The sequence below is a fragment of the Tursiops truncatus genome, chromosome 4 (genome assembly GCF_011762595.2).
Source record: "Tursiops truncatus isolate mTurTru1 chromosome 4, mTurTru1.mat.Y, whole genome shotgun sequence".
Classification (NCBI taxonomy): domain Eukaryota; kingdom Metazoa; phylum Chordata; class Mammalia; order Artiodactyla; family Delphinidae; genus Tursiops; species Tursiops truncatus.
In genome coordinates this window covers 28,038,436-28,055,708 of record NC_047037.1, presented here as the reverse complement: position 1 = coordinate 28,055,708, position 17,273 = coordinate 28,038,436, and the positions used below count along the sequence as shown (strand labels likewise).

The window sequence follows — 17,273 nt, the reverse complement described above, 5'->3', positions numbered from 1 at the left end:
CCGCTTCCTCTCCTCTTCCTTTCACCTTCTTCTTTCTTTCATCCTAACTGGTATTACAGGGCTTCTTCTTGTCCTTTTAGGCATCCAGGGTCCTCTGCTAGTGTTCAGCTTGTGCTCTGTGAGAACTGTTCCATTTGTAGATGTATTCTTTTGTTCTTTTTGTCTGTTTGTTTTGGCTGCACTGCATGCAGGATCTTAGTTTCCCGACCAAGGATAGAACCTGTGGCCCCTGCAGTGGAAGCACGGACTCTTAACCACTGGACTGCCAGGGAAGTCCCCGTAGATGTATTCTTGATGCATTTTTGGGGAGAGATTAACTCCACGTGCTCCTACTAATCTGCCATCTTGACCCCTGGTTCCTTGTTTTTTTCAAAAACATTTTAATTGAAGCATAGTTGATTTCCAGTATTGAGTGAGTTTCAGGAGAACAACATAGTGAATTCTTTTTCCACTATATTACATTATGGGTTATTACAAGATAGTAGGTATAATTCCCTGTGATATACAGTAAATGCTTTTTGGTTATTTTTTATGTATAATAGTTTTTATCTGTTAATCTCATACCTAATTTGTCCTGTCTCTCCTCTTGTCACATTTGGTAACCACAAGTTTGCTTTTAGGGCTGTAGGTCTGTTTCAGTGTTGCATATGTATTAGTTTGCATTACTTTTTACATTCCCCATGTAACTGATAACATTCATTGTTTGTCTTTGCTGTCTCACTACTACCACAAAGCATAATATTGCCTAGGTCCATCTACATTGCTGCAAATGGCAGAGTTTGAGTTTTAGTTAGGGCTGAGTATTATTCCGTTGAGGGTGTGTGTGTGTGTGTGTGTGTGTGTGTGTGTGTGTGTGTATCCTAATTCTTTTTACCTGTCAGTCTGTGGATGGGCACTAGGGTTGCTTCCATGCTTTGACTATTGTCAGTGATGATGCTATAACATACGGGTACATGTATCTTTTCCCGTGAGTGTTTTCAGGATATATATGTTTAGGAGTGGAAAAGCTGGATGACGTGGTGTTTCAGTTTGTATGTTTTGAGGAAACTTTATGCTGTTTGCATAGTGGCAGCCCCAATTGCCATTCGCACCAACGGTGTACGGAGCTTCCCTATTCTCCACCTCCTTGCGAAGATTTCTTATTTGGAGCCTGTTGGATGCTAGCCACTGTGACAGGTGTGAGGTGATATGTCATGGCTGTTTGGATTTGCATTTCTCTAATGATTAGTGATGTGGAGCATCTTTTCAGGTGCCTGATAGCCATCTTCCTGTCGTCTTTGGAAAAAGAAGTGTATTCCGACATTCTGCCTATGTTTTGATTGGGTTGTTGGTTGGTTGGTTGGTTGGTTTTTCTCCTATGGAGCTGTATGAGCTGTTTATATGTTTGGATTCACCCCTTGTCGGTCATTTCACCTGCAGATATTGTGTCCCATTTTTAGGTTGCCTTTTCGTTTTGTCGATGGTCTCCTTTGCTGTGCGAAAGCTTTGAAGTTCAACTAGGTCCCGTGTGTTTAGGTTTGCTTAGATGACTTTTGCCTGAGGAGACAGATCCCTTGGCAAAGAGAGTGCTACGATTTATGTCCAAGAGTGTTCTGCCAGTGTCTCATCGAGGAGTTTTAGGGATTCAGGTCTCAGCTTTAGGTCTTTCACCCATTTTGAGTTCAGGTTTGTGGAAGGTGTGTAGAAATGTTCTAGTCTCATTGTTTTCCATGTAGGTGTCCAGTTTTGCCAGTACCACTTGTGGAAGAGACTGTCTGTTGTCAGTTGTGTACTCGTGCCTCCTATGTCATCAACTCATTGACCGTAGCTGCCTGGGTTTACTTCTGGGCCCATTTCTGGGCTCTCTTTCCTTTACCATTGAGCTCTGTGTCTGTTTCTGTGCCAGTACAAGGCTGTTTTGATTTCTGTAGCTTTGTAGTTTGGTCTGAAGCCTGGGAGCATGGTAGCTCCAGCCGTCTTCTTTGCTTTGGCCATGCTGGGTCTATGCTGGGTCTTGTGTGCCTCCCTACAAATATTAGGAATATTTGTACTAGCTCTAAGAAAGACGTCATGGGTATTTTGCTAGGTATTGCTTTCAGTCTGTAGATTGCTTCAGGTAGTATGGCCATTTGAACAGTCTTAATCCTTGCAATCCCAGAGCTTGGGCTGTCTTTCCATTTCTATGTATCATCTTCTGTTGGGTTCGTCAGTGTTTTATAGTTTTCAGAATATAGGTCTTTCACCTTATTGGTTAAGTGTATCCTGAGGTGTTGAATTCTTTTAGGTGCGATTTGAGAAGGCATTCTTCTTCTCATATTTTCTCTTTTTCTTTCAGGGAGTTCCTTCATTTTTTATGGAAAAGCAGTATGTTTTTGTGTATTCATCTTGTACGCTGTGAGTTTGTGGAAATCTTTTTAGTGCTGATACTTTTGGCATGGTGAATTTAGTGTTTTTCTATTTCCAAAGTATTATGTCATCTGAAAATAGTGACAGTTCTCCTTCATCATATCAAATATGTATTCCCTTTATTTCATGGTTTTACCCCATTTCTGTGGCTAGGACTTCCAATACACTTTTTTTCCCATTTTAAAAATTAATTTTTATTGGAGTATATTTGCTTTACAATGTTGTGTGAGTTTCTGCTGTACAGCAAAGTGATTTAGATATACATATACATATATCCCCTCATTTTTGGATCTTCTTCCCATTAAGTCACTGCAGAGCAATGAGTAGAGTTCCCTTTGCTATACAGAATGTTCTCATTAGTTATCTATTTTATACATAGTATCAATAATGCCAGTACTCTTATTAATAGAAACTGCAAGAGGGGCACTACCGTTATTCTGCTTCAGGCAAATACAACAGGGTTGCTGTACAAGAAATGTTTGAAGCTGCCCTTTGTTATACAACATTTTCATATAAAAGCCTGTATTGTGTGTTAGAAAAAGTCTCTCCAATGAAAGGTAGAAGGGACAATGTACTTTGCTGATGACAATACCAAATCGCAATAAGCTCTAACATATTGCAGAAGAAGACCCACCATACTTTGCCATTCCAGGAAGAAAACGAATTCCCTGTGTTAAGTTTGTAAATATTGATACATAGAAAAGCATTTTCTCACATCAATAGTGGATTAGTAGTTTGTGGGGAGTTGAAGGGAGCTACAGCTTTAACTATGCTGTTTAGATTTTCTAAAATATACATCCAGGTATTATTCCTAAGGTGAATAAAAATAAATAGGAATTTGAAAAAGCTAGTTATGCATTCTTGGGGAATAACAGAATGGCCCTCATTAGAGCCAACGTCAAGAGTACTGTCAGGCTGGTGCCCTGGACCTGTGCCTTAGCGTCTCAAATGGTGGTACAAAGCATTCACTGTGCCCAGATGACCAATGTTGCAAAAAGTCCTGAGTCTCACTCGGTGATATCCGTCTTGTGCCTGGCTTCCTGTGCCCAAATTCTCTCACTTTTCCTCTCCCAGTGGCACTGTAGAGAGCCATCTTGTACCCTACCCAGGACCAGGATTTATTTGCTAATTGTGTCCCACAGTGGTTCAAGCAGTTCATACTGTTGGGATAGTCAGTATTGATTGACACCAAGAAAGCCCAATGAGTGGGCCTGATAAACCACCCTGACGTTATTTAGGCGTCTAGAGTAAACAAAAATAAGGCAGAAGGAAAGGTATCTGATCTGGTGCACAGCAAGCCATTTCTGAATTACATAGAGGTTATGCCATGAAAACACCTGGACCAGTACTTTCTAACAGATCAGACCCCTTTTTAGGATGATGATGATGATATTGGTTACTATTCATTGGATGTTGGTTACATGCCAGGCACTGTTCAAGATTCTGAGAACAGGGCTTTACACTGTGAAGTTGGAAAGGCAGATTATAAACATAATAAGCAGTGAATAGCTACTATTTACTAAGCATTTACCGTGTTCCAAGAACATTTTACATACATTATCTCACAACCCCCCTGCACACTAGATGGCATTCTCCCCACTTCACACGTAGGAAACTAAGGTTAGAGAAATGAAAGGACTTCCTGTGATCACCCAGTTATAAAGGGGCTGACCCGAAGAGGAAATTGGGAGTGTCTAAGCCAGGCCCCCAGTAACTGCCTTTGTTTCAGGACAGGACCACATTTCCTTGGGAGGGGAGCTCACAGTGAGGATTCACAGGGCCCAGGACAATGATGAGCCCAGATGTGAGACTATTGAGGTCAGGAGAGCTGTGGACAAGAGGTGGCAGCAGGCTGGGACAGGAGCCGCCATGTTCAGGGCCCCATCCCTGTCCAGGCCAACAGCCCCGAGCCCCACCCTGTGTCCTGGCCAAGTTTGGGTTCCTCCTTCTGGCCCCTAAAACACAGCATGTTCACACTCACTCTCCTGAATGGAGCCCCTGTTATTCCCTGACCATGGTACGTTCAAGTGTTGCCCACAGAATTCTCCAGGACCAAATTAGTTGTTTCCTGAAAGCTCCCTAACATCTCCCCCCACCTCCCCACCCCACCCTCTGTCCAAACAATAGGAGCACAGCAGCTGCTCCCATCACCTGGGAACATAGAGATGGGTGTCAGCGACATCACATTCACCCCACGAGAACTCAGGTTCCTGGCAGGGCCCGCCAAGCCAGTGTATGGCCCCTGAATGTTCCCCTCAGCCAGAGTCTTGACCTAAGCAGGGGAATTTCTTGGCCAGCAGCCAGAGACATGGGACATGCAGCCATGAGTGAATACAGGCAGTAGCATAGGGGAAACCCCTCAAGGCAGGCCCAGGAAGTTTGAGTTCTCTTCATGACGTTGTCACCAACAAGCAGGGACATGATGTCAACCGTAAATCTCTCTGTTCCTGAACCTCTAAAATGCTGAATGAAAACAAGTTCAGTGACCTTAAACTTTCTCCCCAAACAGAATCTTTGTGCAGGTGCGTACAAGGAATTTTTATGCCCGTGGCTCCCGGAATTCTGATCATTGGATTTGGGATGTGGCAAAGAATCTGCATTTTACACTAATTGGCCAGAGAAGGCCCATGTCTGCCAATTCACAGATCACTAGCTTAAATGCCCATCAAGGGAAGCCTGATTTTAACAGAATTCTGTACAAAGGAATGCTATGTGGCCCTAAAAATGAGAACATACAAGCTATTTTATAAAAAGGGACAAAGTGAGCAATCACATGGTTGAAAGACAGGGAAGGAAATGTTTGACATTACTCTGAAACCACATGAAAGTATTACCCATTCCAAAGAAATTATAGAGTGTTTTCTCTTATTAACTCTGGATAAGCTGTTGGGACACACCTTCCCTTTACCAGTACCATCTGCCGGTAGACTTACCTTTAAAGTGACACCCAGATCAAAGGCGCTGCCGCCTGCATCATCTTGAGGGGAGCCCGATGCGTCAGACCCAGATCTGCTAGTTCCGGGCTCTAGCCAATTGCTTCTTCCTTTGGCATGACCTTTTCATCGTTTGTCAATTGGACTACAACAGATACACCTCTCAAGTGTAGTGTAGGTCGATTTAGAGAATGTGAACTGTTGGTTTAGTTAATGGAAGTATAACAATGACCATCATGCTAAACTGATAGATATATAAGTTGATCCTGCAGTGACTGCAATTAAGACCCTCAATCCTAACATCTCTTTCCCTTTCGACACCGCTGGGAGGATCTGACAGTATTAACAACCCAGGTAAACAGAAGCTTAGGGATGCCATCCCCAACACACTCCACTTTTGGACCAAAAGAAGATAAAAGGTCACTTCCAGGGCGAGGTCTCAGGGGACGAGGGAACTGCATCTCACTGTCCTGGTGCAATGTTCCACTGGTGGGACTTGAAATTTAATCGGTTTTCTGGCTGAGGATTTCTACATCTGATGTCAACACGAGGAAAGCCAAGAATTCGACACAGGAAGCCAAGTCCTAGGGCGGCACGATTGCTCCGCCCCCCTGAGGCCTATAAAAGTATTTCTCTAGAGTAAACCTTCCACCACTGCCAGGGCTATTTGGCAACACAGAGGCCTTCACGTCTAGGGGCGGAGCCTAGGAAAGGGCGGGGCTTAGCGTGAGGATGCTTTGCGACTCAGGTTCTGCCGGCGTCACTCACAACATCCTTAGCCCACTCCTGCACAAACCAGTCCACGTGAGGACCTGAAGATTCACACACGCAAAGCCGAGCCCAGCAGCTCCCCTAGAAGCCAGGACCGAGAGGGGCCCCCTGAGCTCCGGAGTTTCGAACCGCGTTGCCTAGTCTTGCACCACAGAGACCTGGCCCGCCTCAGCTGTCAACCAGGAGTCACTGCCTGCAGGACCGACTCCACCTCGCTCTTTGCCTGGCCCAGGGAGCGCCGCCCGCGCCGCCATTGAGATGATGGGCAGCCGGCCCCGCAGCCCCAGTGCCTCCCCTGCGGACCGGTGGGGACCGCATCCTGGAGGACCGGGCCCTGCCAAGCGCCGCGAATGGAGGATACCGTGGGGCCCGAGTCCAAGTACAAGGCGGCGCCCAGCCTGGACAACCTGACCTGGCCCCCGACCATGGACACGCTCATCTTCGTGGTGGTCCTGCCCGCCGGCTGTGCCCTGCACGTGCCCCTGGACGACGTCGACGTAGTACTGGAGCCCGAGCCAGCATCCGTGAGGCAAGTGTCTCTCGGAGATCGCATCCTCATGCTGGTCCCTAAGGCCCTGGTGGGCTCGGGCATCCAACACCCCTTGGGACAGGGCCTGGAACAGGGTGCTTAACTGAGTGCTCCCGGGGAGTACCTTGCCCCGGAGCAGTGATTCTTGTGCGCAGCTGTCCCAGAGATCTCCCACCAAGAAGAGGCCAAAGAGGAGGATGCGGACACGGATGCTGAGTTCCTGCCACCTGGGATGGATGCCACAGCCGGCTCCGTTGCTGGGCTCCGCCCTTCCACTGGAAGTGTGCCTGGCTTCAACCTGTTGGGCCAAGCCTCAGAGCCGTCCCCTTGGCCCCCCAACCCCAGTCCAGAGAGACGCTCTCACCACGACGACAACCTGGACTTGCACCTTCTAGAGCCCTTCCCTGACTCACCACTCCAACCTCTACCTCCCTCTCCAAGTCCAGGTCCTCACCAGAGTCCCCAGCGCCCTCATGGTCCTCCACGCAAGATCCGGAAATGCCTGTTCCCTTAATCAACTGCCTCCCACAATTCCTGGCCAACTCAACGGGGACCAGGAGAGAGTCTTCTGATATTGGCTGTGTGTACCTTGCACACACTGTAAGAATCATATGAACAGATGCTTTATGGATGCAGGCTGCACTGCAGAATTCTGATCAGTGACTGACTAAAACACCTGAAAGGAAGCTCACCCGGGCAAAGAAAAGCCGCTTGAAATACAGTCCGCTTTCCGACAGCCAGACTGCTCCTTAGATTTTCTCTAGGGCGGTCACTCTTAAGCAGCTCTACCCCCCTCCACCTCCCAGTTTGCTTCAAACTTAAGCGACAGCACTTTTCTCTAAAAAGCCATCCTTTCCCAGGCACCCTACCACTGCCCCTTCCACTCCTTTTCTGTTCGATAGAGTAATTGCTAAATTTCTTTTGTCTACATGGTTTTGTCCCTAGTGTCCGTGATAGTTTGACTACCCTCTGCCCATTGTGAACTTGTTTGGATGTTTTTCCCTCCTGAGATGAGTCATGCTCTGAATAATGGACTGTATTTTGGAAAAATAATAATTATATTTGAAATTTTATGCCTCCTTTTTGCTAAGGCTGGGGCAAGTCAATGGAAACCTTTTACAGGCTTCCTTGTTCTTTGAACAAACTAGATCATATACACATTGTGTTAGGACTAAATCACAAGGGAAATTTAGATCTTTTAACTCTTGATCAACAACCAGGGAAAAATACAAGGGGGCTCCAGTGTACTCCAGGGGCATGACTGTCCAGGTATGTTGTTGTCCTCTGCAGGTAAAAGCAAAATCGTATTGACTGTCCTGGTCTAGAGGCACACGAAAAAAAGGCAGAGCAAAGATTCATTAGAGTGAAGCAAGTGGCTTCATGTGGAATTGATGACAGGATGGTATTTGGGTTAATTTCTGTCAGGTAGTGAGGTATACATATTTTGTCAATGGCCTTAAGGTCTCGAACAAATCAAAATCCTTGTCTGTTTGGCTTCATTTCTTGCTGGATGAGAGTGTTACAAAGGGAGTGCATGGGAAGACCTTTGTAGAAGGCATTCAACTATACGTTTGAGCTCTTCTTTTGGCATCAAGGGATATTGTAGGAAGTTTGGGTAATGGTTTTGTAGAATGTATCTGAACTTTAATAAGTTCTGCTCCCATTATCTTTACTACGTCAGTGAAATTTCTAACTTATAAAGGTCAGATGTTGTGTCAAGACATTTATCTGGAGTATCTATCAAATATAATGTGGAATGTAAAGGTATATTCACACCAGATACAATTGATTATGAATAGAGAGCTCCTCTGAAAACTCAAGAAATAGTCCCTCTGGTGTGCTTCTAATGTAACAATTCTATGTGTAAAGTTAAGTTCTACCGTGTTAGACTGGCAAGTGTGTTGTCACGGAGCAGGAAGGAGTGTTTCCAGTCAGAGGGCTCAAGGGTTACATATAAAGGCTGGGAGACAGGGAAAATCTGTGCGTTATTTGAAATACTGATCATGTGTGTGGGACGTTTACACCAAGGAAGAGGCTGAGCAAAGGAGGCAGTGTTTATTACAGAAAGAGTAGCAGTTGTATTGATGGACTTACACTACTAAGTTTCAAATCTTACTCAAAAGATACAGTAATCAAGACAGTGTGCTATTGGCACATGAGTAGTCATACAGCAGGTCAATGGAATAGAATTATGAGTCAGAAACAAATCTTTACCTTGATGGTCAATTTAGTTCTGACAAAAGTGCCAAGACAATTAAATGTAAAAGGCATAGTCTTTTTTAACAATTGAATCATCACATTCAAAAAAACCCTTAAACTATTAGTTGACACCATACCCACACACGAAACCACGAATTGGATCAAAGATGTAGATGTAAAAACTAAAACTATTAATTTCTTCAAAAAAAAGGGGGGGAATCTTATGACCTTGGTTGGGCAGAAGGTTCTTAGATACAACACCAAATTTACAATCCATTTTTTTTGGGGGGGTACGTGGGCCTCTCACTGTTGTGGCCTCTCCCATTGCGGAGCACAGGCTCCAGACGCATAGGCTCAGTGGCCATGGCTCACGGACACAGCCGTTTCACGGCATGTGGGATCCTCCCCGACCGGGGCACGAACGCGTGTCCCCTGCATCGGCAGGCGGACTCTCAACCACTGTGCCACCAGGGAAGCCCCTACAATCCATTTTTTAAACTTGGTATTTTGAGAGTAAACAAAATTTTAAACACATGCACATCAAAAGTCATTAAAAAATAAAAAATTTTTGAAATACACCTAAAACTAATATAATGTTATATGTCAATTATATCTCAATGAAACAATGGAGGAAAGTCCATACAATGGGAGAAAATATGTGCAATCACATATCAGATAAAGGACTTGTATCCAGAATATATAAAGAACTTTTACAGCTCAAAAATAAGGCAAATGAGAGAATTTTTAAATGGAGAAAAGATTTGAATAGATATTTAACCATAAAAGATACACAACATAGGCTCAGCTAATACACTCATGAGAAGATATTCAATGGCATTAGTCATTAGAGAAATGCAAGTTAAAGCCATGATGACATACCAAAACACACTCATGAGAATGTTTATAATCAAAAAAAGACAGACAATACCAAGTGCTAGTGAGAATGAGGAAAGAGTGAAACCCACATGCATTGCTTATGAGAACGTCGAACTGTACAGCCATTTTGGAAAACCATTCCATGGGTTTACTTTTAAGTGGAACATAAACTTGCCATTTGACCCAAGAATTCCATTCCTTGGAATCTGTGCAAGAGACCTGAAAACATATGTCCCCACAAAACATGTATAGGAGTGTTCATAGCAGCATTGCTTATAATAGCCCCCAAATAGAAATAATCCAAATGTCCAAATACTGATGAATGTATGGAAATGCAAATGTGGTATTTCCATACAAGAGATACTACTCCTCAAGTAAAATGAAAGAACAACATATACAACATGCTACAGCATGGATAAACCATGAATAACAGCTACTACAACAGGAATAAACTACCAAAACAGTATATTAGCTGAAACAAGCCAGATGCAAACGACTACACATTGAATGATTCATTTCTATGAAATATCCAGTAAAAAGGCAAATTTATAGACAGAGGCAATCAGCGATTACCTTGGTCTGGGGTTTTGAGAAATGATTTAATGCAGATAGGCATAAGGGAACTTTCTGAAGTAATGAAGATGTTCTAAAACTGGCTGTGGTGATGATTACCCAACTCCATAACTTTACTAATAACATTAAATTGAAAAAAGAAAAATTAACGTCACCTGTAAGGAACAAATGGATATGATGTGTCTCCAGAGAAAGACACAGGATTACTTATTAGTATTCAAGGCAAAAATATTTATATAATTTTACTCTTATCATGAGGAAACATCAGAGAATCTCAAATTGAGGAACACTAAGAAATCACTACCTATAATTTTCAAAAATATTAATGGCTTGAAAAACAACAGAAGGCTAAGGAACTATTCCAGAAAAAAAGTTAACTAAGGAGACATGACACCTGAAAGAAATGCATGATCCTGACATGCATCTTATAGGCAAAAAAAAAAAAAAAAAAAAGAAAAGAGAGAAAAAGGGGGGTGGTTAATTGGATGAAAGTAGACCAAAGGTACAAACTTCTACTTATAGGATAAATAAATACAAGGGATGTAATGTATAGCACACTAACTATAATTAGCACTGCTGTATGTTATACATTAAGGTTAAGAGAATAAATCTAAAGAGTTCTCATCACAAGAAAACATTCTTTTTCTATTTCTTTAATTTTGTATACCTATACGAGATGAGGGACCTTAACTAAACTTATTGTGGTAATCATTTCATGATGTATATAAGTCAAATCATTATCCTGTACACCTTAAACAAACAGTGCTGTGTGTCAATAATATCTCAAAGCTGGAAGGAAAAATAATAGCAAATTTAAAATTTTTAAATAGATAGAGATATTTAATAAAGGATATTGTTAATATAATTGACAAAATTGGAAAATGGACTATGGATTAAAGCATGGCAGCAATATTAAATGTTTTAAAATTTGATAACTGTTCTAAAATATATATGAGAGAATATTCGTGTTAGGAAATATACACTGAGTAATTCTGGAGAAAGGGTCTGAATATATACAACTTACTCTCTAATGATTCAAGGAACAAATATTTATGTATGTGTATTTTTATCTGTCTATATAAACATACATATCCTGTGGTCTTTCTGAGAGACAGGAATAAAGAATGATAAAGCAAATGTGGCAAAGTGTTAAAAGTTAATACAGGAGGGCTTCCCTGGTGGTGCAGTGGTTGAGAGTCCGCCTGCTGATGCAGGGGACACGGGTTCGTGCCCCGGTCTGGGAGGATCCCACATGCCGCGGAGCGGCTGGGCCCGTGAGCCATGGCCGCTAAGCCTGCGCGTCCAGAGCCTGTGCTCTGCAATGGGAGAGGCCACAGCAGTGACAGGCCCGCGTACCGCAAAAAAAAAAAAAAAAGTTAATAGAGGATAAATGAGAATTCTTTATATTGTTTTTGCACTGTTTCTATAAGTTTGGAAATATTTCAAAAGAACGCATTAAATATTCAATAAAACAGGAGGAGATTGATAATTCTTTGACATGACATTTATTTCTGAACAATATACTTAATAGGCAAACAGTAGCAGGAGTCCCACCAAAGTCTAGAACAAGAAAAGATGTCACTTTTCCAATAATATTTGACATTGTACTGGCGATACTAGCCAACACAATCAGACAAGAGAAAGAAATTAGATGTTTAAAATCTTAAAGGGAAGAAAAATAAGACCATTTGCAAACCATATAATTGTAAAACTAAAAAAAAAACTGAAAAAAATAAGAGAATTCCATAAGAAAGCTGAATTCACAATTAAGATACAGAAATCACTGTCTGTCACTTATAACACAGAAGCTAAAGTCCTTGGTTAAAAAAAACAAAAAAAGCCAAACTGCATTTGGCTTCAGCCTCAGCCTTTAAAAGCCCAAATAACTACTTCAATGACAGTTTTGTCATTCTTAAAATAGTAAATGATTAATAATCGTGGGACAACACAGGCCATCATCGTATCAAATCATTGGGATAGCATCACTAATTCAATGCAATTCGCCACTCAGTAACATGTTCAGGAAGTAAAGAAAGCACAACATAATATACCAGAATTACCAGTATTACTGTGAGGTAAGCAGAGAGTGAGTGGGCCAGTACCTCATTCTGCTTCAGGCAAAGACAAAGGTGTTGCTGTACAAGAGATGTTTGAAGCTGCCTTTTCTTATACAACATTTTCATGTAAAAGCCTGTTTTGCATGTTGGAAAACGTCTCTCCAATTAAAGACAGAGGGATAATGTACTTTGTGGATGACAATACGAAACAGCAATAAGATCCAACATATTGCAGAAAAAGACCCACAATACTTTGCCATTCGGGAAGAAAACAAGTCCCCTGTGTTATGTTTGTAAGTCCATAGAAAAGGATCTTGTCACATCAATACTGGATTGGCAGTTTGTGGGGAGTTGAAGGGAGCTCCAGCTTTAACTATGCTGTTTAGATATTCTAAAATATGTATTCAGGTATTTTTCCTAAAGTGAATAAACATAAATAGGAATTTTTTAAAAGCTAGTTATGCCCACTAAAAAAAAAAAAAAGCTAGTTATGCATTCTAGGGGGATAGCAGAATAGCCCTCAACAGATGGACGATCGGCAGCCATCTTGTAACCTACCCAGAACCGGGATTTATTTGCTAATTCCGCCCCCACAGTGGTTCAAGTAGTTCATGTTGACTGGATAGTCAGGTTGGAATGACACCAAGAAAGCCCAATGAGTAGGCCTGATAATCCATCCTGACAGTCTTTGGACATCTTAGAGTAAACAAAAATAAGGCAGAAGGAAAGATATCTGATCTGGTGCTTGGCAAGCCATTCCTCAATTTTATAGATGTTATGCCCTGAAAACACCTGGACCAGTTCTTTCTAGCATATCAGACCCCTTTTTAGGATGATGATGATATTGTTTACCATTCACTGGATGTTGGCTACATGCCAGGCACTGTTCAAGATGATGAGAACAGGGCTGACAATGTCAAGTGGGAAAGACAGATTATAACATCATAAACAGTGAATAGTTACTATTTACTAAGCACTTACTGTGTTCCAAGAACATTTTACATACATTATCTCACAACCCCCCTGCAGAGTAGATGGCATTCTCCCCGTTTCACATGTAAGGAAACTGAGGTCGGTGAAGGTGAAATGACTTGCCCGTGCCTGACCATGGGCATTCCCTGGTGGTCCAGTGGTTAGAACTCCAAGCGTTCACTGCAGTGGGGACGGGTTCAATCCCTGGTCGGGGAACTAAGATCCCAGCAGGCCTCGCCGCACGGCCAATTAAAAAAAAGAAAGAAAGAAAGAAAGGGGCTGACCAGAGGAGGAAATCAGGTGCGACTATGCCAGGCCCCCGGTAACTGCCTTTGTCTCAGGACAGGACCACATTCCCTTGGGAGGGGAGCTCACAGTGAGGATTCACAGGGCCCAGGACAATGATGAGCCCAGATGTGAGACTACTGAGGTCAGGAGAGCCGTGGACAAGAGGTGGCAGCAGGCTGGGACAGGAGCCGCCACGTTCAGGGCCCCATCCCTGGCCAGGCCAACAGCCCCTAGCCCCACCCTGTGTCCTGGCCAAGTTTGGGTTCCTCCTTTTGGCCCCTAAAACACAGCATGTTCACACTCACTCTCCTGAATGGAGCCCCCAATGAACATTCCCCGACCATGGGATATTCAAGCTTCGCCGACAGAATTCTCCAGGACAAAAGTAGTTGTTTCCTGCAAGCTCCCCAACATCTCCCCACCCCGCCCTCTGTCCAAACAACAGGCGCACAGCAATGGCTCCCATCACCTGGGAACATAGAGGAAGGTGCCAGTGGCATCCACATTCACCCCACGAGAACCCAGGTTCCTGGCAGGGCCCCCTATGCCAGTGTACAGCCCCTGTAAGTTCCCCCAGCCAGCATCCTGACCTAAGCAGGGGAATTTCTTGGCCCGTGGCTGAAACACCGGAAGTGCAGCCAGGAGAGTGGATGCAGGCTAGGAGTGTAGGGGAAACCCCTCAAGGCAGGCCCAGGAAGTTTGAGTTCCCTTCATGACTGTCACTAACAGGCTGGGACGTGACCTCAACCATAAACCGCCCTATTCCTGAACCCCTCAAATGCTGAATGAAAACAAATGCAGTGATCTTAAACTTCCTCACAAAACAGAATCTTTGTGGAGGTGCTTAAGGAGAATTCCTACGCCCATGACTCCAGGCATTCTGAGCAGTGGTTCTGCGATGCAGCAGAGAATCTGCATTTTACACCAACTGGCCAGAGAAGGCCAGTGTCTGCCAATTCACAAACCAGTAGCTTGAACACCCATCGAGAGAAGCCTGATTTAAATGGAATTCAGTACAAAGGAATGCTATGTGGCCCTCAAAATGAGAACATGTAAGCTATTTTGTAAAAAGGGCCAAAGTGAGCAATCACGTGGTTAAAGGACAGGGAGGGAGATGTTTTACCTTCCTCTCCAACCATATGAAAGTATTACCTATTCCAGAATCATTATTGGATGTTTTCTCCTATTAACACTGGTTAGGCAGTCGAGCCACACCTTCTCTTGGCAACCACCTTCAGTGATCTGACAGTCATTGACATCACAGGCAAGGAGAGGCTTAAGGATGTCATCCAAAAATTCACCTCACGTGGATAGACCTAGAGTCTGTCATACAGAGTGAAGTAAGTCAGAAAGAAAAAGACAAATACCGTATGCTAACACATATATATGGAATTTAAGGGAAAAAATGTCACGAAGAACCTAGGGGTAAGACAGGAATAAAGACACAGACCTACTGGAGAACGGGCTTGAGGATATGGGGAGGGGGAAGGGTGAGCTGTGACAGGGCGAGAGAGTGGCATGGACATATATACACTAACAAACGTAAGGTAGATAGCTAGTGGGAAGCAGCCGCATGGCACAGGGATATCGGCTCCGTGCTTTGTGACCGCCTGGAGGGGTGGGATAGGGAGGGTGGGAGGGAGGGAGACGCAAGAGGGAAGAGATATGGGAACATATGTATATGTATAACTGATTCACTTTGTTATAAAGCAGAAACTAACACACCATTGTAAAGCAATTATACCCCAATAAAGATGTTAAAAAAAAAATCACCTCATTATTGGACCAAAAGAAGTTAAAAGGTCACTTCCAGGGCGAGGTCTCAGGGGACGAGGGAACTACATCTCACTGTCCTGGTGCAGCGCTCCACTGGTGGGACTTGAATAAGTTTTCCGGTTAAGGTTTTCCATATCTGAGGTCAACGCAAGGAAAGCCAGGAACTCGACCCAGGAAGCCTAGTCCTAGAGCGGCACGATTGCTCCGCCCCCTTGAGGCCTATGGAAGTATTTCTCTAGAGTAAACTATCCACCACAGCCGGGGCTACTGGGCAACACGGAGGCCTCCACTTCTAGGGGCGGAGCCTAGGAGGGGGAGGAGCTTAGCGTGAGGATGCTTTGCGACTCAGGTTCCGCCGGCGTCGCTCCCAACATCCTCGGCCCACTCCTGCGCAAACCAGTCCACGTGAGGGCCTGAAGATTCACACAAGCAAAGCCGAGCCCAGCAGCTCCCCTAGAAGCCAGGACTGAGGGATCCCGAGAGGCGCCGCCAGAGCTCCGAAGGCTCCTCTTCCGTCCCGCAGTCCTGCGCCCCACCAACCTGCTTCGGCCTCACCTGTCAAACCGATCTGTCACTGCCTGCAGGACCCAGCCCTTCCTCGCCTACTGCCAGGCCCCAGGCCCGCGGCCACATTGAGAAGATGGGCAGCCGGCCCCGCAGCCCCAGCGCCTCCCCTGCGGACCGGTGGGGACCGCATCCCGGAGGACCGGGCCCTGCCAAGCGCCGGCGAACGGAGGAGCCCGCGGGCCCCGAGTCCAAGTCCAGGGCGGCGTCCAGCCTGGACAACCTGACCTGGCCCCCGACCGTGGACACGCTCATCTTCGTGATGGTCCTGCCCGCCGGCTGTGCCCTGCACGTGCCCCTGGACGACGTCGACCTGCTGCTGGAGTCCGAGCCAACGTCCGTGCTGCAAGTGTCTCTCGGTGATCACATCCTCATGCTGGTCCCTGAGGCCCTCCTGGGCCCGGGTGTGGAAGGCCCGTGGGGACAGGGCCTGGGACGGGGCGCTTTCCTGAGCCCTCCCGGGGAGTACATGGCCCCGGAGCCGGGATTCTTGTGCGCAGCTGTCCCAGAGATCGCCTGCCAAGAAGAGGTCAACGAGGAGGACGCGGATGCTGCCGCCGACTTCCTGCCGGCTGGTACAGATGCTGCTGCAGTCTCAGTCGCTGCGCTCCGCCCCTCGGCTGGATGCATGTCTGGCTTCCACTTGTTGGGCCAAGCCTCAGAGCCGTCCCCTCGGACCCCCAACACTAGTCCAGAGAGACGCTCTCCTCACCACGACGACAACCTGGACTTGCACCTTCCAGAGCCCTTCCCTGACTCACCACTCCAACCTCTACCTCCCTCTCCAAGTCCAGGTCCTCACCAGCGTCCCCAGCGCCCTCATGGTCCTCCACGCAAGATCCGGAAATGCCTGTTCCCTTAATCAACTGCCTCCCACAATTCCTGGCCAACTCAACGGGGACCAGGAGAGAGTCTTCTGATATTGGCTGTGTGTACCTTGCACACACTGTAAGAATCATATGAACAGATGCTTTATGGATGCAGGCTGCACTGCAGAATTCTGATCAGTGACTGACTAAAACACCTGAAAGGAAGCTCACCCGGGCAAAGAAAAGCCGCTTGAAATACAGTCCGCTTTCCGACAGCCAGACTGCTCCTTAGATTTTCTCTAGGGAGGGCACCCTTAAGCAGCTCTACCCCCCTCCCATTCGCTTCAAACCTAAGCGCCAGCACTTCTCTCTAAAAAGCCATCCTTTTCCAGGCACCCTACCGCTGCCCATACCCCTGGTCCCCCCAACCCCCTTAATAGAGTAATTGCTAAATTTGTTTTGTTTACAGGGGTTTGGACCTAGTGTCCAGACTAGTTTACAACAACCCTCTACCCAGTTTGACCGTTTATGGATGGCAGCT

At 45.2% G+C, this 17,273-nt stretch overlaps 2 protein-coding genes across 2 annotated transcripts; both read left to right on the top strand.

Moving 5' to 3' along the window:
- The first annotated feature begins 178 nt into the window (after positions 1–178).
- LOC141278542 (proline-rich protein 23B-like) lies at positions 179–15,202 on the top strand. The gene is given in 2 exon segments (XM_073803772.1): positions 179–6,432; positions 6,435–15,202. Coding segments are annotated over 2 exon segments (372 nt in total). The 5' UTR covers positions 179–6,347; the 3' UTR covers positions 6,722–15,202.
- Positions 15,203–15,999: 797 nt separating this feature from the next.
- LOC117312208 (proline-rich protein 23C-like) lies at positions 16,000–16,785 on the top strand. The gene has a single exon (XM_033856323.1). The coding sequence runs from the start codon at positions 16,000–16,002 to the stop codon at positions 16,783–16,785; it is 786 nt and encodes a 261-aa protein (XP_033712214.1).
- Positions 16,786–17,273: the final 488 nt, after the last annotated feature.

Bases quoted from the DNA above. Each gene is read 5' to 3' on its own strand.
- LOC117312208 (XM_033856323.1), top strand. From the start codon at position 16,000: ATGGGCAGCCGGCCCCGCAGCCCCAGCGCCTCCCCTGCGGACCGGTGG.